A 19,715-nucleotide genomic window follows, 5' to 3' on the forward strand; every position below is an offset into this window, starting at 1 on the left:
CTTGAAAAATCTTCGCTCAGCTTCATTGTAAGATACAGTCACATCTATTGCAAACTCAATAATAAATCGTCCTAGGGTACTGTCAATCCAAAAATCAACCGCTCTTCAGGGCTCCACGTGGTAGGCTCGTCGTTTTTTAAACAAGTATTATGCTCGGTCAACTTTGATACCCATTCATATAGTTTATAAACAAACGTCGCGAAGAAGATCTCGTGTTGTTCTGTAAAGAGATACTTCTGCAGCGAGGCTTCAGTCGACAATCATAGATTTCAATTTTCTTGAAGTGAAAATTCTCTTTCCTTTTTATCTACCCAATCTTGTATTTCCTTCTTTGATGGATGCAACATCCACATACCTCAAACAGATCTCGGTCCCAGCAACAAAACCATTTGTTGGTTGGGTTGGGCTTGACCCAGGTTCATCTTGTACTTCGCACCAACAAAACCCTCAGACACTGGCCCTTTCGGAAACTACCCGCAAGCAAGTCGAAGTCTCACCCGAGGTGGCTATGGGTGATTCCAGAACCAGGCTTCTGCAGCCTTGACAGACTGCGCGGAGTGGCTCTTAACTTCACTTTTCTATACTTTAATTATCCTTCTAACATTCACAACATTGTTGTGCAATGTATTCTAACTACAAACGTTGTCACAATCATTTAGCTAACATGCCAATTACTTGAAATTACTTCGCATAAACTGATAGAACACAAATAACAGATACAAATACAAAAGACTTCACCAAAACTTCTTCTTCTTTATTAAGATAGAACTTTTCAGTACATACAACTTCTCGACCTACGCACCTCGCTGCGGGTGGTCTGCGCACTCAGCTGCAGACTCTTCCCAGGGCTCCACGCACTCAACTGCGGAGCCTTTCCTTAGACCCAAAACACATAAAAAAATACTCGATACTTGTTCTCTCTCTATGATCTATTCTAATTATCTAAAGATGATCTTCGACAAAGCATTACATGTCTTGAAATACATTACATTCCTACAAAAACCATGGTCCACATACAATGGACTCAACAAAACAATGAACTAGAACCCCAATACCCATTACAAAATGAGGGGCTTTGACCCACCCTGAAGCCCCTAGACACTTGCACAGTAAATAGTGCTTCGCAGACTTGATGCACTTCGCTCCTTAAAATGCGGAGTCTTTGACCAAAACTGGACCAAGTTAGGTCTTGCCCAACAAGTGGATCTATGACTGGGACATGACACAACAACAACTCATACACATGGGAAATAACCACGTCTATAATAACACCTCAGAATACTCACTGACAACTTGTAATACACATGACATGGAAGCATTGCTTCGAACACCATCACTTAATACTTACATGGAAAACATTGAAAACGCATATTACAACAACAAGGATAATCTATGTCTGATTGGTCTTCATCAACACTCACATCCACACTGGAATCTCACAAACACTGCTCTTTCACCACCACATCTTCGAGTTGTCACTTGACCTCCATTTAAAACATAACCGCCTCTGACCATCGTTGATGGACTTTGCAAGATCAACAATATTGACACCTCGTCTCGTCAGGGCTTCCACGATAAGAGTCGTCAAATAATGAACCATCTTATGGAACAACCACCATCTGTCAGATATTTTGCTTTCATCTATCTGACAACTGCTAGGATGGGGGTCCAGATACTAAATGTGTTCAAAAGTTGATCAAATGACTTGACCTTATTAACACACAAGAATTGATGTTTCAGACACCGGGGCTTCCAATTTAAGAACCACCAACCCTTTTTATGACCATAATTGAAACATTTCACAACTACAAACTCAATAATCATCAAACTATCAACTGTCATTAAGGCATAGACAAGTCACCACATCCCTACTTAGCATAGGTCAAAAGTTGTTCATTTGGTTCAATCTTTGTCTTGGAGCTTTCTTGTTTTCACAAAGCATCATTTGTTAGAGTGGTCAATTCCAACTAACTTACACTCACATATTGAGTTGACCAGACTCAATACGTTTAAAATGAAAACTCCAAAATTTGAGATCGGAAGAAGATTGCAACAGAAACATCTGACGCAAAGATCTCTTCCCCACATAAGTGAAAAATTGAGATCTACCTCCAATTTTAACACTTTTGACATATATCACTGGCCACTTGAAACTCCTCCGCACTAGATCTCAAGTCTAGATCCGTGCAATAGCATGTATAGTTCATGGGCACAGTTTTGCAGATTTATCATATGACAATGCACACAATTTTGACAAAACCATCCAGGCATGAATTTAACTCCTTTGTAGGTTCTGAGAAGATAAGCACAAACATAACTTTACAACTAGCAAGATGACGGAAGGATCTGACGATTCTTGAAGAAGTTGCAAACAAACAAAAAAAATCTACACACAGGATCACAAACAATTTCACACACTATAAATAAACTCTCACACATCTATACTAATATGTACAGAAACAATAACACTCAGGACCCCTCACATATTCCTGGCCCTCCCTTGAGGGAATCAATCCTGTACCAGCTCTGATACCATGTTACAAAAATAAAGAAAGCACATTATGACACACAACACAAATCACTCTCATATCTTTATTGATCACAAAAGTTACATATATATAGCATACAAATTATTGACTTCGACAAATCTAGATCCTAAGAAAGTGGATCTATGACTGGGACATGACACAACAACAACTCATACACATGGGAAACAACCACATCTAGAATAACACCTTGGAATATTCACTAACAGCTTGTAATACACATGGAACACATGATATGGAAGCATTACTTTCAGCACTCTAGGTCATCCACCTTCCAGGGTGACAAGAATGTATATCCCACAACCTGTTGGATGTCATTCTTGCATCATTATATCATTTAAGGTACTTTTAATCATTCATTTTCATCGTTGAATATGTTTGTTTTTGGAAATTGAAACTAATTGTCCAAGGTTAATAAAACTTTATGCAATATTGACAATCCACTTGTCTTCTGGTTCTTATTTCATTTAATTCTCAAATTATCATATGGGCTCCCATTAGATCACATAACATATCACATATGTCTTCATATATGCTCTTCTTCCATATGTTATCCACTTACGGTGTTTCCTTTGCAACATTTGGTACAATTGCAAAGGAAAAAAAAAAACAATCGAAACGAAATTTGTTTGTATATGATTCAATATACTCTCACCATTTTTGTGGCATTTGTGTTTTATTAGAAAAAAATAAACAATAATGCATTTAGTTGTTTGAATTGTCCCTGAACTATAAGCCAAGACAAAAATTAAAAACCAATTTCTTTATCCAAACAATTCTTCAAACCTTACATTATTTTTTAAATAAAAAAAATCATATTTATAAATTAAATATTCAATTAAATCGCATAACATATCACATATTCTTTCTTCTTTCTCTCTCTTTCCTATGCTACCATCTTACGTAATTTCCTTTGTAACATATCTATGGAGACCTCGATGGCGGAATTTGGTATGTGTTTCAATGTGACCGCTGTCAGCGTGTTCTGACACGCAATTGTACTAATATATGTAAAAAAAGAGGGCCCATAATGCTTCTGTAGGGAACTAGCCCCTCCCATTTTTTTTAACAATATAGACAAATGTATTGCATATAATAGTATAGACCAATGTATTGCAATGTCTCGATGCTTGATGGACATCGGTGTATACTTCTGGTGTTTGGAGACTAAATTTCACAGCTTTAGGAATATTTTAAAATTCAAAATAATGTAAGCGTATAAATTAATATTGTTTTTTTAACCAAGTAGTGTTTATTTAAATATAAAGATAGTTGTATCTCTTAAAATTAATACATAATCTTTAGAATTTATGTTTTTATTAATTATTTTTAAATAATAAATATATTTAGAATTTATGTTTTTATTAATTATTTTTATATAATAAATATATTTAAAATTATTTATTTTCAAGTTGTTATTTAATTAATTTAAAAAAATAAAATAATTTTATTTTTATAATTATTAAAAATATATATTTTTTTGATATTATTTTTTGGGATTCAATTGTGTAAGTAAATCATTCATCTATAACTATTTTCTTGTAATTAATTTTCTATGATTTTTGAATAGTCCATTTAGCACTTATTACTTCGAATAATGGTCACAAATAATATTTTTTTTCTAAAAATAATATTTGGACAGATACAGAGCCTAGCCTAACCCAAAATATATAAGAATTGACGCCATCTTCCTATTAGAAAAAAGAAAGGCTTTAACAATAAAAACTTAACCCATAAAACTAATCTTTAAGAGTTTCAAATTTTTAATTTAATATCTATATATTTTAGAATTATAATATTTAAAACCAGAATCATAAGCCATCAATTTCAATCCTAATAGAATTGCATCAACCATATAACCTCCATTTTCTATTCGCTATGATGTGATACCAATGGTCATATGTTTGGTTGCATAACAGTTGTGCAAATGGAGAATCAACAACCTACAATTACCTGGCTTCCAACTCACTAATTGAAGCATCGGCATTGGATGGGGGAGCTGGGCCAGGAATGTGCGATTGAGCAGAAGAAGAGATGGTTGCAGAACCACAACTCAGAAAAGCAGGTTCTGTGGGTTCTGGTAACATAACAAAATTAGTTGAAAGCATCAAGTTGACTGTAGACATTGATGGGCGAAGTGATGCCTTGGCTTGTGTACATAACAACCCAACGTGAACGCATATCAAGGCTTGTTCCCGATCGGGGCCGCAACTTTCAATTACTGCTGGATCAATCATGTCCACAACATTTCCTTGTTTGTATAATCCCCATGCCTGCAGAACCAGAATACATCGTCAAATTGGCATGGCAAACTGTATACGTAATTCATATAAAATGGGTAATTAGTTTAGGTTGAATCACACAAGTTATATAAACTTGATCTCTGAAAAGGTCAAGGTGGTTAGACAAACGGTGGTTACATATAATGAATTCAAAGCTTTTAAAAGGCTTGGGATTCTACAGTGTAATGGGTTACAGTTGAGTTGAGTTGATTTGTGTTGCGTTTGGTTGAAAATTTACTCATAAGATAAAAAAGAGATTAAAATATATTGAATTAAAATATATTAAATTAAAGATTTCGTGATCTATATCAAATTTTCGACTTAAGTTTCAAATCTCAAACCAGCAAATATGATTTATCATCAATATAGTAAACACATATACAAATACAAACCACAACAAATATAGTAAACACATATACAAATACAAACCACAACAAATTCCTTAAAAAACAAAATTGAAATAGTTACTCTATAAATACAAACCCTAACAAATTCCTAAAGAACAAAATTGAAATAGTTATGTTACGGGCTTTGCCCACTAACAATGTCGAGCCCTTTTATTATGTCATTTACAAATTCTAAGACATTTTAACAATTTTCAGACCTTTTTTACCATGTCTTCAAAATTACCTGACTTTGTGACAAATTTATTTTAACTACCATAAGAAATGAACTGAATAAGATGATCTTAGTAACATAAATATTGTAAATTTATCTTACCCATTCTAAAAGGAACTGCGTTTGAGGGGATAAATTAAAATCCGTGTTTTTTCTTCCACTCATAAGTTCCAGAAGAAGAATCCCGAAGCTATAAACATCAGCTTTAGCAGACAATTGCCCATGCATAGCATACTCTGGTGCCATATATCCTCTACAAATTACAATGTCAGTTTACAAATATATGGAAAAGTAAAAGATATGTAAAAAAGAAAACTGCATTCCTGCATCTTACAAAAAGAAAAGAGTGAAGGCAGGAATGGCATCCTTTGTAATCAATCTTATCACTTGGGAAGTAGTCTAATAAGGACTAGTCTTGACACCCATAGTAAAAGCGATGGAGTAGTTTATGTGTTGAAATATTACCGAGTTCCAGCAATTCTTGTTTTGACATGAGTTTCGTCTTCATCAAAAAGTCTAGCTAACCCGAAATCTGCTATTTTCGGTTTCAAGTTGCTGTCCAACAAAATGTTGCTTGCTTTAACATCCCGATGAATAATCCTGAGATGAGAATCCTCGTGCAAGTAAAGAAGCCCTCGAGTCACTCCAAGTATAATGGAGTAACGCTTCTGCCAATCAAGTTGTCTGCGTTTAATTGGATCTGCATCCACCATGCAGGATATTGAATTATGACGACCATCCTAAGCCTTTTTAAACATTTCAAGGATTGGTTTTCAGGACCTGCTAATTTCAATAAAACAAAACGAGAGTGACTCACCGAATAGCATTTTATCAAGGCTGTTATTGGGTAAGTATTCATAAACCAGCAATCTTTCTGATTCCTCTGCACAACATCCATGTAACCTCACAAGATTTCGATGTTGAATTTTGGCCACCAGCTTAACTTCATTGAAAAACTCCTCTTTTCCTTGCATAGACCCTAAGGACAGTTTCTTCACTGCTATTTCGTTTCCCTCTGGAGTAGTTCCCTGAGTGGTTGAGAGAAAATTAAGGTGAAGATTCGCTTAATTTAATTGTCCTCCTAATGTATTTAGGTTTTGAATTCGTTTTCATTGGACCTATCAATCTACACTTGTATTGTAATACTAGATAGACTATAAGCTTTGGTAAGGTATGTTACCTTGTATACACTGCCAAATCCTCCCTCACCGAGCTTGTTATCATCATGAAAATTTTGTGTGGCAGCTGCCAATGTTTCCATTTTAAACACTCTGAAATCATTGGAGAGGTTAGGAATCTCAACTAGGACTTGCCCCTGCCTGACTGGTTGCTCATCTTCATTGATTTGTGAGTTGTCCCCAATATAGTGAACTACAGTACAAATGAAAATTCACAGCGATCTCAGAAATTGCAACAAAGATACATTCAGTGGCCTATATTGGCATATTACAGGATAACAGACAAAATAAAAATAAAAAAACGGATTCTCGAATACCTTCTTCAGGCCTTCCAAATACAGCATTCTTCAATCGTTTGCGAATTGCAAAGAGGCATATCATTAACAGGAGAAGGATGCCGCCAAAAGCACCTAAAACTATTTTTATTTTGTTCAGAGGGAAAAAAACAGAATAGATTATATTAAGTGAATATAATGATCGTGAGTACATTAGGGCTGCTGTCGAGCCGAGCATAAACATAGCAGTCAGTTGTTCAGAGTGTTTTGTTGAGACAAATGCGTATGAACAGTGCATGATATGTGAGAAAATATTGATGAGAGCAATATTCCGCGGCAAACCGGCGGAGGAGATGGATCCAAAACATAGATAAAAACAGATCCGCAAATGCGAAATATGATGAAGAGCATCAGCGAAATCAAGTTGGCGATAAAAGTAAAGAACTGTTCCCATAAAGCTGGTGTAGATGATATAGCAGGAACAAAGAGTCCAGCCAGCTGGATTAAATCAGAGAGGCCAGAGAGCCCAGAATAGAAGGAAGTATGGAAGCAAGCGGCAGCCCACAGTCTTGGAAAATGCGACTGTTCCGGGTATTTTGTTGCCAGACTTTTCTGGTGGTGCTGCTGCTGGAGGCAGGGGATTAGAGGAACCATTGGATTCATATTGAACAAAGCAGCTTCCCGCCAAGCCCCGACCTCCAAGACTTCCAGAATTATCGGTGAACAAAGATTCGATCGCTATTGACAGACATTTTTGGCAGTCATCAAGGGTTATATCTCCCCAGCACTGAGCCAGAGCCAAAATGGGATGCCCCGACGAATCTATAATTGAACGGGAAGCAAATCGATTCGCTGCAGATCCAGATACAATATCAGATGATAAATTTGACAAAAGCTGCTGAGCAGCCGCGAGAAAGACATCAGGGTCGGCGGAGACTTTTTTGGGATTTGTCAAATTCACCACAAAAGTATTCACTTCTCCGATAAAGTCATAGTTTTCAAAACGTAAGAAGCAGAAATTTTCCAGAACCCTGCTACCAATACTAGTCCCACAAACCTTTAGAACATCAATCTTTGCTTGTTCTGAACAATTGTAACATTCATTGACCGTTGAGTTCCCCATGCATTGGAGGAGGGCATATACTTGATCAGGACTTTGGCCATATTCACTACTATTAAACCTTCTTAGGGACGCGTCTACATGAAGGATACTCAGCGCTGTATTCAAATTGCTCACATACTTACTGCCTTCTGACATATTGGTGGTGTTGCAGCGAGGAGCCGGCCACGACACTTCGTCTGTACTGCTGCAAATGTGTATATGAAGATAAAATAGGGAAATCAACATAACCAGGAAAAACCATGAATGCTTTTCGTGGAAGCTCGTCATCTTTGTCTTGACTGAAGGCAGGAGGGGGCTTTTTTGAAGCTTAGAGAGGGTTTTTTGAAGATCTCGAAAAAGTTTATGCTTTTCTTAATTTGATTCTCTTCGAACAGGAAACAGGCGTTTTTGGATTTAAGTGACGTGAGTGCGCTCTTCTTTTTGACCCGAAGATCTCGAAAAAGTTTATGCTTTTCTTAATTTGATTCTCTTCGAACAGGAAACAGGCGTTTTTGGATTTAAGTGACGTGAGTGCGCTCTTCTTTTTGACCCGAAGATCTCGAAAAAGTTTCTGCTTTTCTTAATTTGATTCTCTTCGAACAGGAAACAGGCGTTTTTGGATTTAAGTGACGTGAGTGCGCTCTTCTTTTTGGAAAATATCTCATATTTCATATTGCACATTTAAGGGTTAAAAGGAAAAGATCTCGAGGCCAGGAAAAAGATTATTAATTAATTTTGCAAACTTTTTAAAACTTATTTTATAAATACGTTTTTTTTACAAGTAAGTAACATTGGCTTTACTGCTAAAAAATAGAAACTCTTGTCTGGTCATAGTTACAAACCGACAACATGACTTACTTACTTTCGATTGATTTTATGAAAGTAAGTGCGGGCTTTTTGCTCACTAATTCTTACCCCCCACTGAAGAGAGCAATCAATATTTTATTTTTATTTTTTCGTTTCAGGATGTTTTTTAGGCTCAGCCTCATTTATTCAAACTCGAAACAGGCGGAAATATTTATTAATATGAGGGGCGGCGGTCCACTGGAAGATGCCGAAAATATTTCTGAAAATACTTTTTGATTTATTCAAACGTCAATGAGACGGAAAGATTTAATTAATAGGAGTGCGGTCTTCTTTTTGAAATTTTGAAATGAAGATGTATAAAGTCTTCATTTATTCAGACATCAAATAGACGGAAAGATTTAATTAATCTAACTGCCGTCTACCTTTTAGAAATTTAGGCAAAAGATTTATGAGAATTAAATTATATTATTTATATATTTATTTGTTCCATATTTCAACTAATTTCATATTAAATTATATTATTTATTTATTCATTTTCGAGGTTAGGAATTTATTTGTTTTTAGCGGTTGGTTTAGTTAGCTGTTGGAGACTCTGGTCATGCTATTTAACATGCAAAGTTGGATCTGGTTCATCAACTTGTCCTGACGATGAACTACATTGACTGGTTCAAAACGCATTGACAAATGATACATCTTGTGATTTATGCCGAAAAATCTCTCATAGACTGATATAGATCACAGAAGCCTCAATTCAACAATTATTCTTTTATTAAAAAATTTCTGAGAATATTTTTTGATTAATTTTATGCCAGGGCTTACCCCAGTGGCGTGTGCAGTGAATGCTTTGTGATTAATTTTATGGAAATGTGATAGGTTTTCTTAGTTTTGCGGAAATGTGGGAATTGACCATAATTCAAACTTCAAAAAGGGAGCTCCATTTTCTGCGGTATCGGTGTTTACTTTATTTTACCAGAAAAGTAGGTGTTTAGCATCATTCTTGAAGACTTTGTTATTCAAACGCCAAAGACGGAAAGATTTAATTAATTTGACCGCGGTCTTCCTTGATGAAATTTAGTATTATGAGAATATTTTTTGGTTGAAGTATTCTCGTGACTAAATTTACCCCCCAATGGCTTATGCAACTAATGGTTTGTCACTAATTTTATAGAAATTATAAACTATTTAAAATTCGAGATTTGATATAGTAATTTTTAACTCATTGAAATTTTTGTGTGTTATTTATTATCGCTCGTGAGTTGGTTATATGGTGTGCAAGTTAGTTGGTTGTATTGTGTGCAAGTAAAATTGTAAATACAAAAGAAAAAATAATGATTGAGAATTTTATAAAGGGCAGAGGACATATATAGACTTTTTAGTTTTTTAAAATATAAATCTCTTTATATAATAATGAAAAAAAAGTGCAAGAAAAGACTTTTATAGAGAATCCATGTTGGTAAAGAGAGTAAGTCATAAATTGGTTATTTACAAATCAACAAGCTATAACAATCATTCTAGGATATTACACCAAATGATATATGGAGGATATACAACTAACCTAATATCAAAGATCCAATGAGAATATGTACATTAAGCAATCTTCAATACTTCATTAAACAATCTTCCACTATGACATTAGATATGGGTGTGATAAATGGCCCCATTCTGATGGATATGGGTGTTATAAATGGCCCCATTCTGAAAACATGTTGAAAACCTCCTACAATGGGCATGAAGGCTTTACTCACACCGGAGATTCTTTGTATCATTTTCACTCTCTTCCTAGCTTCTAAACAATGATTTTAGATATATAACACCAATTTATAGACATGTTAACATTTTCTTAAACATTAAAAGATTTTTTCATATTTACAACATGCAAGGAAGCAACATGTACTCTTTGTTACATCATCATTTGCAAGCATAACAATTGGACATTTGTACTTTTTGTCTCATGTTATTTAGATTATCCTACACATTCTAATAATTCCTCCAATATTGAGTGATGTATTCTTAGCATTGGGACTTGATTTTAATTTATGGATAATACACCTACATTAAATAATTATGATCAATCCATAATCATCACTCAATGTTGGAAAACAAGTTTTTGGATGTTAAGGATTGGATTATTTTCCATTCTAATTATGAACTAAATTCGCATAAATATTACAAGAAATAATTTCATTAAAATGTTATCCTCTGAAATTGTTTTCTTATCCAAATTATGTTTCTCTTTATCTTACTATTTTAATAAAATGAGAAGAAATATAAGTATTTATATCTATATTTTTTTCATAAAATGCAAACATTTCTTATTAAACACATTTAAATATAACATTTAAACTTATAACTCTTTGCATAAATACCATTTCCTTAAAATATACAATAATAGAGATATTGTACTTAACAAATGTTTTTTTGGAAGAAATATTAATACATTTTCTATGCCTTTGTTAATCAAAAGACAAATTATAAATTCTTACTAGATCTTTCAAGAAATATTACAAATTCTTGTTAAATTCTACAAACTATAGAAATATTATATGGGTATAAATATAGTTGGAGATTGATAGAAAATTATATTCTACTACTACCATATTATGTTGCCCCTCTTGGTTAATGATATGTGAAAATTCAAGAATTTATAAAATGTGAAAATAAATATTAATATTAATTTTACTACCTTTTAATATGATTGTTTTTTAATTATTATTACTATTATTAAATATTGGATTTTTATTTAATTTATTATTTTTTCAAGACAAAAAATAAAATAAAAATTAACATGTTTTTATTAATAAGAGAGCCATGTTTACATGTACATATTGTTAAAATGTAGCATCAAATATATAGCCACATGGACAACTAATCAACACTCAACAATAAGGTTATGCTCTTGACTTGCGAGAAGATACCAGAATACCAAATATGCGAAGAAATATACCTAGAAAACAGAGCAATAAGAAATAACAACATATATTTTATTATTCAGAAAAGAAAGCAATGTTCACTTGCCTCTTCAAGGGGGAAACCTCCAATAGAGCTGGGCTCAATTACAAAATAAGACACGATGCTCCTCGAGGGGAGTCTCTATCCTTTATATAGGATTCATACATGCATTACCATGGGTCAATACCATGGTTCTTATTAATACCATCTATCTAATACCATGGCCCATTTGCAACTAACTGTGGTCCCTTCATTAAATGCAGGTCAACCACTTACGATTATTAATATGGCCTTTATTGACTCTTTACTTAACTATAACTATGACTCGACCCTATTACAGAAATAAGGGGTTTAGGGTTGGACCCTAACATGCCCTCCCCCATAGAAATATCCTTGTCCTCAAGGCTGAAGCTGTGGAAATTGTTGAAGGACAGTGGCTGGTTCCCAGGTCGCATCTTCTAGAGAGGTGTCTTTCCACTTGACGAGGACTTCCTTGATCGTGCGGCCGCGCAGGTGCCGTTCTCGCGTGTCCAGAACCTGTTCAGGTTGGAGCCAGATTGAACCTTCTTCATCCAATTCCGGTAGACTGGTTTGAATTCGGCAATGGTTCCCAATCACTTTCTTGAGGCATGAGACATGGAAGACTGGATGGATTTTTGCCGTGGGTGGCAAAGCTAGCTTGTATGCTACTTCTCCGATGCACTGAAGTACTTGATACAGTCTGTAGAATTTTGGAGATAATTTTTGACAACCCTTGTCTTTGAGTGATGTTTGCTTATATGGTTGCAGCCTCAAAAATACCTGATCCCCTTCTTGAAATTTGTGTTCTGAACGATGTTGATCTGCCTATTGCTTCATGCGGTTTTGAGCTTGATGGAGATTCTCTTTGAGGTGGACCAGCATGGCTATGCGGTTCTGTAGGAGTCGATCCATTGCTTATACCTTCGAGCATCCCTGGATATAAGAAGTAGGTGAAGGAGGGATTTGACCATAAACTGGTTCATATGGAGTCATTTTGATGGTGGGATGATAGTTAGTGTTATACCACCATTCTGCTAGAGTTAACCACTGTACCCATAGATGTTGCTTTTCTGAAGTGAAACACCTAAGGTAGGTCTCCAGACATTTATTGAATACTTCAGTTTGACCATTAGTTTGGGGATGATAGGAAGTACTAAGTTGTAGTTGGGTACCTTGTAGCCTAAAGGGTTCCTACCAAAAGTTACTGGTGAAGATCGGGTCACAATTAGACACAATGGAAGTGGGCATGCCATGCAACTTGAAGATCTGGTCCATGAAAGATTGAACCACCAAAGCCGGTGTAAAAGGGTGGGGTAGGGCGCAAAAATGAGCATACTTAGAAAGTCTGTCCACAACCACCATGATGACTATCTTGTTACCTGACTTCAAAAGACCTGTAATGAAGTCCATAGAAACCTTCATCCAGATTGAGGCCGAGATGGGCAATGGCTGTAATGTGCTTGGGGATTTGACTGTTTCTCCTTTGTGGCACTAACATACATCACACTTAGCTACAAAATTAAGAATGTCTTTTTTCATGCCTGTCCAAAAGAATGAACGTCGAGTGTGAGCATAAGTCTTCTGAAAGCCTGAATGGCCTGCAGTGGGAGATGAGTGCAAATCCGCCAAATGAAACTTTTGAGGGTGGATGTTGGTGATATCATGACTTTGTCCTTGTAGCGAAGAATCTCATCCTGCCAAGAGTAGCTCGCTGTGGAATTTGGATCTGCCTGCAATTTATTAATGAGTTGGGAGAGCAAAGGATGTGAAAACCATTCCTTGCGAACCTCTTCAATCCATTCTGGAATGGGAAGGGAGATTGCGAGTAGGGTGCTTTCCTCCTCAAATTGGCATGATAAAGCATCTGCTACGACATTTTTGTGCCCTTTCTTGTAAATTACCTCATAATCATATCCCAACATTTTGGCGGCCCATTTATTTTGTTGTGGTGAGGATAGGCGTTGCTCCAAAAAATATTTAAGGCTTTGATGGTCTATGTGGATTTGGAAACGCCGCCCCAATAAGTATGGTTTTCAGGTATCTACTGCATGTAAGATGGCCATCATCTCCTTCTCATAGGTAGATTGTCCCAGATTTGTCCCACTTAGTTGTTGGCTAGTGAAGGCCAAGGGTCGACCTTCCTGCATTAAGACCGCCCCAATACCTATACCTGAAGCATCACATTCAATCACAAAAGATTTGGTGAAGTCGGGTAGTGCTAATACAAGAGTGGAACACATGGCCTATTTGAGAGCTATAAATGCCTGTTGTGCTTCATCATTCTAGAGAAATGAATTTTTCTTGAGAAGGTGAGTGAGGGGTCTAGCAATGCTACCATAATTGCAGACAAATTTGCAATAGTAGCCTGTGAGACCCAAAAATGCTCTCAAGCTCTTCAAGGTCTTTGGTTGAGTTCAATCCTGCATTGCCTGGATCTTTTTGGGTCCACCCTGACACCTTCACACCCCACAATGTGGCCCAAATACTCAACTTCTTCCATGCCAAAAGAGAACTTGGACATCTTGACAAACAATTTATGCTTCCGGAGCAGTTGCAAGAACATATCTACATGCTGAAGATGTGTGGCCTAAGTGCGTCTGTAGATGAGGATGTCATCAAAGAAAACATGGAAAACTTTTCTGAGATATGGTTTGAGCAGGTGGTTCATGAGGCTCTGAAAAGTGGATGGGGCATTATAAAGACCAAATGGCATGACCAGGAATTCATAATGGCCTTCATGAGTTTGGAAAGCAGTCTTTGGAATGTCTACTTCTTTCATGCGAATTTGGTGATAGCCCGAGCAAAGGTCGAGCTTAGTAAAGAATTGAGCCCCATTTATTTCATCCAGCAAATCATCGACGAAGTGGATGGGAAATTTATCTTTGACCATCAGCTTGTTGAGGGCCCTGAAGTCTGGACACATATGCCATTCCCCATCTTTCTTGAGCACCATGACCACAGGCGATAAATAAGGACTAATGCTAGGACGAATGACGCCTGCTTCTAGGGGTTCCTTGATGATTTTTTCAATTTCATTCTTTTGGGCGAATGGATATCTATATGGACGCACATTTGGTGGTTAGGCTCGTGGGACCAAAGTAATGCTATGATCATGTTCCCCTCTCGAGGGTGGAAGCTCATGAGGCTTGTCAAAGACCGGCAGATGGTTGCTTAAGATCTATTACATCTCAGGATGAATATGAAGAGAAGTGGGTTCAAAGGCCTGGATGGCATTAAATTGGGCTATAACTCCATGGTGGCCCTTTTTTAACAATTTTTCCATCTTATGCGAGCTGATGATAGAGGGAGCACCTGCCTGGAGTCCGCAGAGGGTATGTGTGTGGTTGTTCTACTTAAAGCTCATATATAACCCCTGGAAATCCATTGTGATTGGGTCGAGTGTGCAGAGCCATTCAGCACCCAAGATAATGTCACACCCTCCCATGTGTATGGAAAACATGTGGGTCTTTAGCTGATAATCCCCCATTTGAAGTTTGACATTTTCACAGCGGCCTTAACATTTCATTGTTCCCCATCAACAATTTGGACCTAGAAGTTAGAGGATGCTCTGACAAAATAATGCACTGCTTCCGCGACTCTTTGATGGATAAAGTTATGCGTACTACCACTATCAATCAAGACTACTACAGGGAAATGCTTAATAAAACCTCTGATTTTGAGAGTTTGGGGAGAAGAAATCCCTGCCAAAGCATGAAGCGAGATAACTAGTTCTTCAGGTACATTTTCCAACTGGTTGTCCTCATCTTCCTCCTATGGTTCGTCAAGTGGTGGGGCTTCCTCTGATGAACTGTGATCAGTAACATCAATTTGAAAGAATTTGGGCTCCTTGCATTTATGCCCCGGGGAGTATTTCTTATCACAGTAGTAACAAAATCCTTGCTTTCTTCTTTCCGCCATTTCCGCAGGTGACACCTTTTGAACCTTGAGTGTTTGGGTAGTGCTTTGAGCCTGGGTGGGGTGACCTTTGGCTATGAAATTTGGGCGATTGGACTAGGTCTCTAACGCACGTTCTACTTCATGAGCTATCTTGCAAGCATCTAGCTATGAGGTTGGGTGTTGCAGTCGGGCGTGGCCTTGTATGGCTTCTTTGAGACCACTTAAAAAACATTCCAAGTAGAAGTGATCATGTAGACCTCCTGTGCGGAAGGCTAAGGCTTCAAAGGCTGTAATATATTCGTTCACTCTTCCTATTTGTCGGAGTTTAGCAAGATGACCCAAGAATTTAGATTCATGGTCAAAGCGATCTGTCAGGGCTTTTGAGAATGTCTTCCAAGTCACGGGCCTTCCATAACAACGTTGATGCCACTGCCACCATTGCCACCTTTCGTGGTCCAAGTACATGCTACCCACACTTAGTTGAGTCGCATCATCTCTGATGTGATTCAATTTGAAATATTGCTCCATTTGTGCTAGCCATGTGGCCGGATGAGAACCATCAAATTTATACGTGTCCAGCTTGGGTGGTCGCGGCTAGGACTGTTGGTGATCTTCAAAGAGGTGAAGAGAATGGCTAGACTCACCCTCAATGTTTTCATTAAAAGCATATGCCTCCGAGTGTTCCCCCAACTTGCCCTTTATCATTGTGTCAGCTAAGTTCTGGATCATCTTTAGTAATGTGTCCAACTTTTGTTCAAGGGTGTCAATCTTCTCATTGGCCATAGCTTGAGCTCTGGTTTGTACCATGCACTGATCTGGTGCAATTGTCGGTATTACAAGAAAAATAAAATTTGGGACCACCCAAAATTTTTACGCTAACAAGCGAATGGTACCACCTTTCTCAGCCTGTCGAGTTGATTCTTATGGGCTAAGTCTCCTATAAGCATCCCGGGAGGGTCTCAGACCATTTTTTTTTTAACTCCTAAAGGAGTTTGACTCCTCGCTTAGGAATACTACAGTAGCTGAATCCTAGAAAAGTAAATTCTGCCCAATGTCTTACGAGAATCACACCCAGGTATAGGGGCCCACACAAATAGTCAGATCTGTCGCCTAACCCTCAACTACAGATTATGAGTAGGAATGTGGCAATGATCAAACCCCTACTACTAGATCTGAATGGCGGATCTGATTGTCGCGACTACTACAGAACCCAAACGACTAGACCTGAATGGCAGATCTGATAGATCTGATTGGCGGTTGATAGATCTGAATGGCGGAACTGATTTTTATGGTTCCGACAGAATCCCACCTGCTAGATCTGAATTGGCAAAGATGATGCGTGATCTAGAGAGAGACAAGGGAACTATGGTCTCAAGGAGTGTCAAGTGCTACAGATCACAATATACATAAGGGTCTGACAGTAGTACTCGGCCTAATCTTTCAGGGCACTAACCAAGGAGGATCAACTGTACCCTTAGCTGTACAACCCGACTACCCTGTCGTATGCGCGAGTAATCTCCCTGAGTACTGTTCTCGGTGTACTGTAGCAGCAAGACGATTTATGGTTTATCTATGGCGAGGTTTCAAGAGAGCTTAGGGGGCTTCCGCTATACCTAGAGGGTACCTGGAAGACAGTCCATGCGTGGTTCTGTCTAATGTGCTACTACTCGAAGGGGTACCCACAGGGGTTACAAGGGAATCCAACAAGCGTGACCACCTCTTGTATTTCCTGCATGCATACCTCCCCAAATTCGCAGGTTTATGCGCTCAACGACAAATCCCGTGGTTTAAAGATGTTGGAACACGTCTCTAGCCAATTTTTTTTAATATAAAAATGGAGATCCCACCGGCCCTAGAAAGTGCTCTAATACCACTTGTTATGCTCTTCACCTGCAAGAAGATACCAGTATACCAAATATGCGAACAAATATACCCAGAACGCAAAACAATAAGAGATAACAAGGTGTATGTAATTTCCACGATTTTCAAATTATTTTTTCGAGAGCTAACCATGACAGCATGTTTCACAAATTATTTTTTAATAAATTAAAGAGGGAACCGATCTAAGAAACTAAAAAATGATTCACAAATTTTTCCCATTTTTTATTGGCATCAAATATATTTTTTGATTTGAAAATTCAATTATTTATTTTATTGAAAATATAAATTCCTTAAGTAGAATTCCAATATAAACCATATTTATCATCCTAACAAAAATTTTAACTTTTAATAATAATTAAGAGATTTTTCAGGTGAATTTTGGGTTTTTCATGTTTAATTTTTTTGGAAAATTTTTCTATCTATTTTATTAATAATAGTGGGGATAAAATTGTAGTTAATATAATTTGTTTTAATTTATTTAGCTTGATTTTGGGATATATATATATATTTTTCTTAGTGATTTCTTAAGTCTTCTACTATGTGGAAGGTCATTTGTTTATGGTCACTAGAAGTACTTGCTCTCAAGGATAATTTAAGGATGGAAATTTATCTTAAGATGTAGAAACTTTGGTGAATATTACTATTCAATAATATGTAAAATATGAAATGATTGGTGATATTTTTGAAAAAATATTCAAATTTGTAATGATTTTATATAGTTTTTATAAAACAAAGGTCATTTTTAAAGTCAAATAATTTTATCTTATAATGTTTGGGTGAATCATTTAAAAAAAAAGGAATTTGACAAATACTTTTTTGTTTAGGAAAATATGGAAAATTAGTTCATGGGAAAAATAAATCTCCTAAAATTTTCCATGATTACCATATAGGTGTCACTGAGTAGATTCAAACTTGGGCTCTTATACTGTAGGTTTTAACCCTGTACAAAAATTACTTGCAACCGAATTCTTAAAACATAAAAACACATAATGAGAAGGATATAAAACAAATATAGATAGAGATTTTCCCTTAGATCCCAAAACTATGACTACTAGATTGATTTTTCATCATTTTCCTTTCATTGTTACAATACATATATACACATGTCGAAGACTCAAATCATTCATAAATCCCAATCCACTATCCTTGGATTAGAACATAACTGTAGTTTCCTAGACAAGATCTACAAAATACCATGGACAAAAAACCATCATGCCCAAAACCATGTGCAAAACCCATCCATAAAACCATGGGTAGGTACGACCACCATCTTTGGGTCCACCTCCCAGACTTGGGTCCGCCCAATCATTATTGGGTCCACATAAAAAAATTCTCGGGGCGCTACCCTGGACCCCATGTAGGGGAGCTATTGTCCCCTTGCAAACCCCCCGATAGGGGGGGCTATCGCTGTGCCTAGCACAATGTATAGAGCGCGAGTCTAGTCTTGGAAAAAACACACCACTTACCCATAATATACAATATGGTTCATAAATGGTAGGCCAATAAGTTATAGCCTTCACTAACAAGGAACCTTATACAATTTTGAGAATCCACAATTTGCATAAGGATTCTTCTCAAAGAGAAGTGCAAACACCATTTTTTAATGAACACTTGCCATTTTAAATAATATTAAAATAGATACGTGAGTTATGTGTTGGACATTGGATAAACCAAGACTCCCCGTTGTTTCGTGACATGGACTAACCATCTCTCATGGATCCTTATCTCTCGCGATGCGATCGTTGACTAACACTTGTGGGTTTTGGTCTAACGAAAATCATGATTCCCAACAAGTGGTATCAGAGCGCAAGTCACAAATTTGATACATGCCTAACCCGCGTTGGGGGGGAGATTATTGGACATTGGATAAACCAATGCTTCCCGTGTGTTTCACAACATGGACAAATCATCTCTCATGGATCCTTATCTCTAGTGATGCAATCATTGACTAACACCTGCGAGTTTTTGTCTAACGACAATCCTGATCCCAACATTATGCTTATCCTTCAACCAAACAAATTTCCAAATATCACTAAGATCAAGCACTAAATCATATGTCAAGGTAAGGATTCGAGTTCTAAGCATGAATCTCACATGAAAGAATGTGCAAAACATGTGAACTAGTAAATTTGAGTGCATGGAAAGAGACATTAAAATGA

General features: G+C 36.8%; 2 protein-coding genes across 2 annotated transcripts in view; both read right to left on the reverse strand.

The window, feature by feature from the left end:
- Positions 1 to 4,395: 4,395 nt before the first annotated feature.
- On the reverse strand, positions 4,396 to 7,353 carry LOC149173643 (cysteine-rich receptor-like protein kinase 44). The gene is made up of 6 exons (XM_089424691.1): positions 6,942 to 7,353; positions 6,627 to 6,817; positions 6,264 to 6,474; positions 5,912 to 6,146; positions 5,549 to 5,699; positions 4,396 to 4,819 (listed from the first exon to the last, which is right to left on the reverse strand). The coding sequence occupies exons 1-6, from the start codon at positions 7,351 to 7,353 to the stop codon at positions 4,496 to 4,498; spliced, it is 1,524 nt and encodes a 507-aa protein (XP_089280817.1). The 3' UTR covers positions 4,396 to 4,495.
- A 54-nt stretch (positions 7,354 to 7,407) lies between these two features.
- LOC149173644 (subtilisin-like protease SBT5.3) overlaps positions 7,408 to 19,715 on the reverse strand; it is a 46,380-nt gene continuing 34,072 nt past the window's right edge. Inside the window, exon 14 of the mRNA XM_089426778.1 lies at positions 7,408 to 8,206. Within this exon, the coding sequence (XP_089282904.1) occupies positions 7,408 to 8,206 (799 nt within the window). The remainder of the gene's footprint in view (positions 8,207 to 19,715) is intronic.

The sequence above is a fragment of the Pinus tabuliformis genome, chromosome 4_2 (genome assembly GCF_031772625.1).
Source record: "Pinus tabuliformis cultivar Carrire ecotype Pingquan chromosome 4_2, CPIR1, whole genome shotgun sequence".
NCBI classification, from domain to species: domain Eukaryota; kingdom Viridiplantae; phylum Streptophyta; class Pinopsida; order Pinales; family Pinaceae; genus Pinus; species Pinus tabuliformis.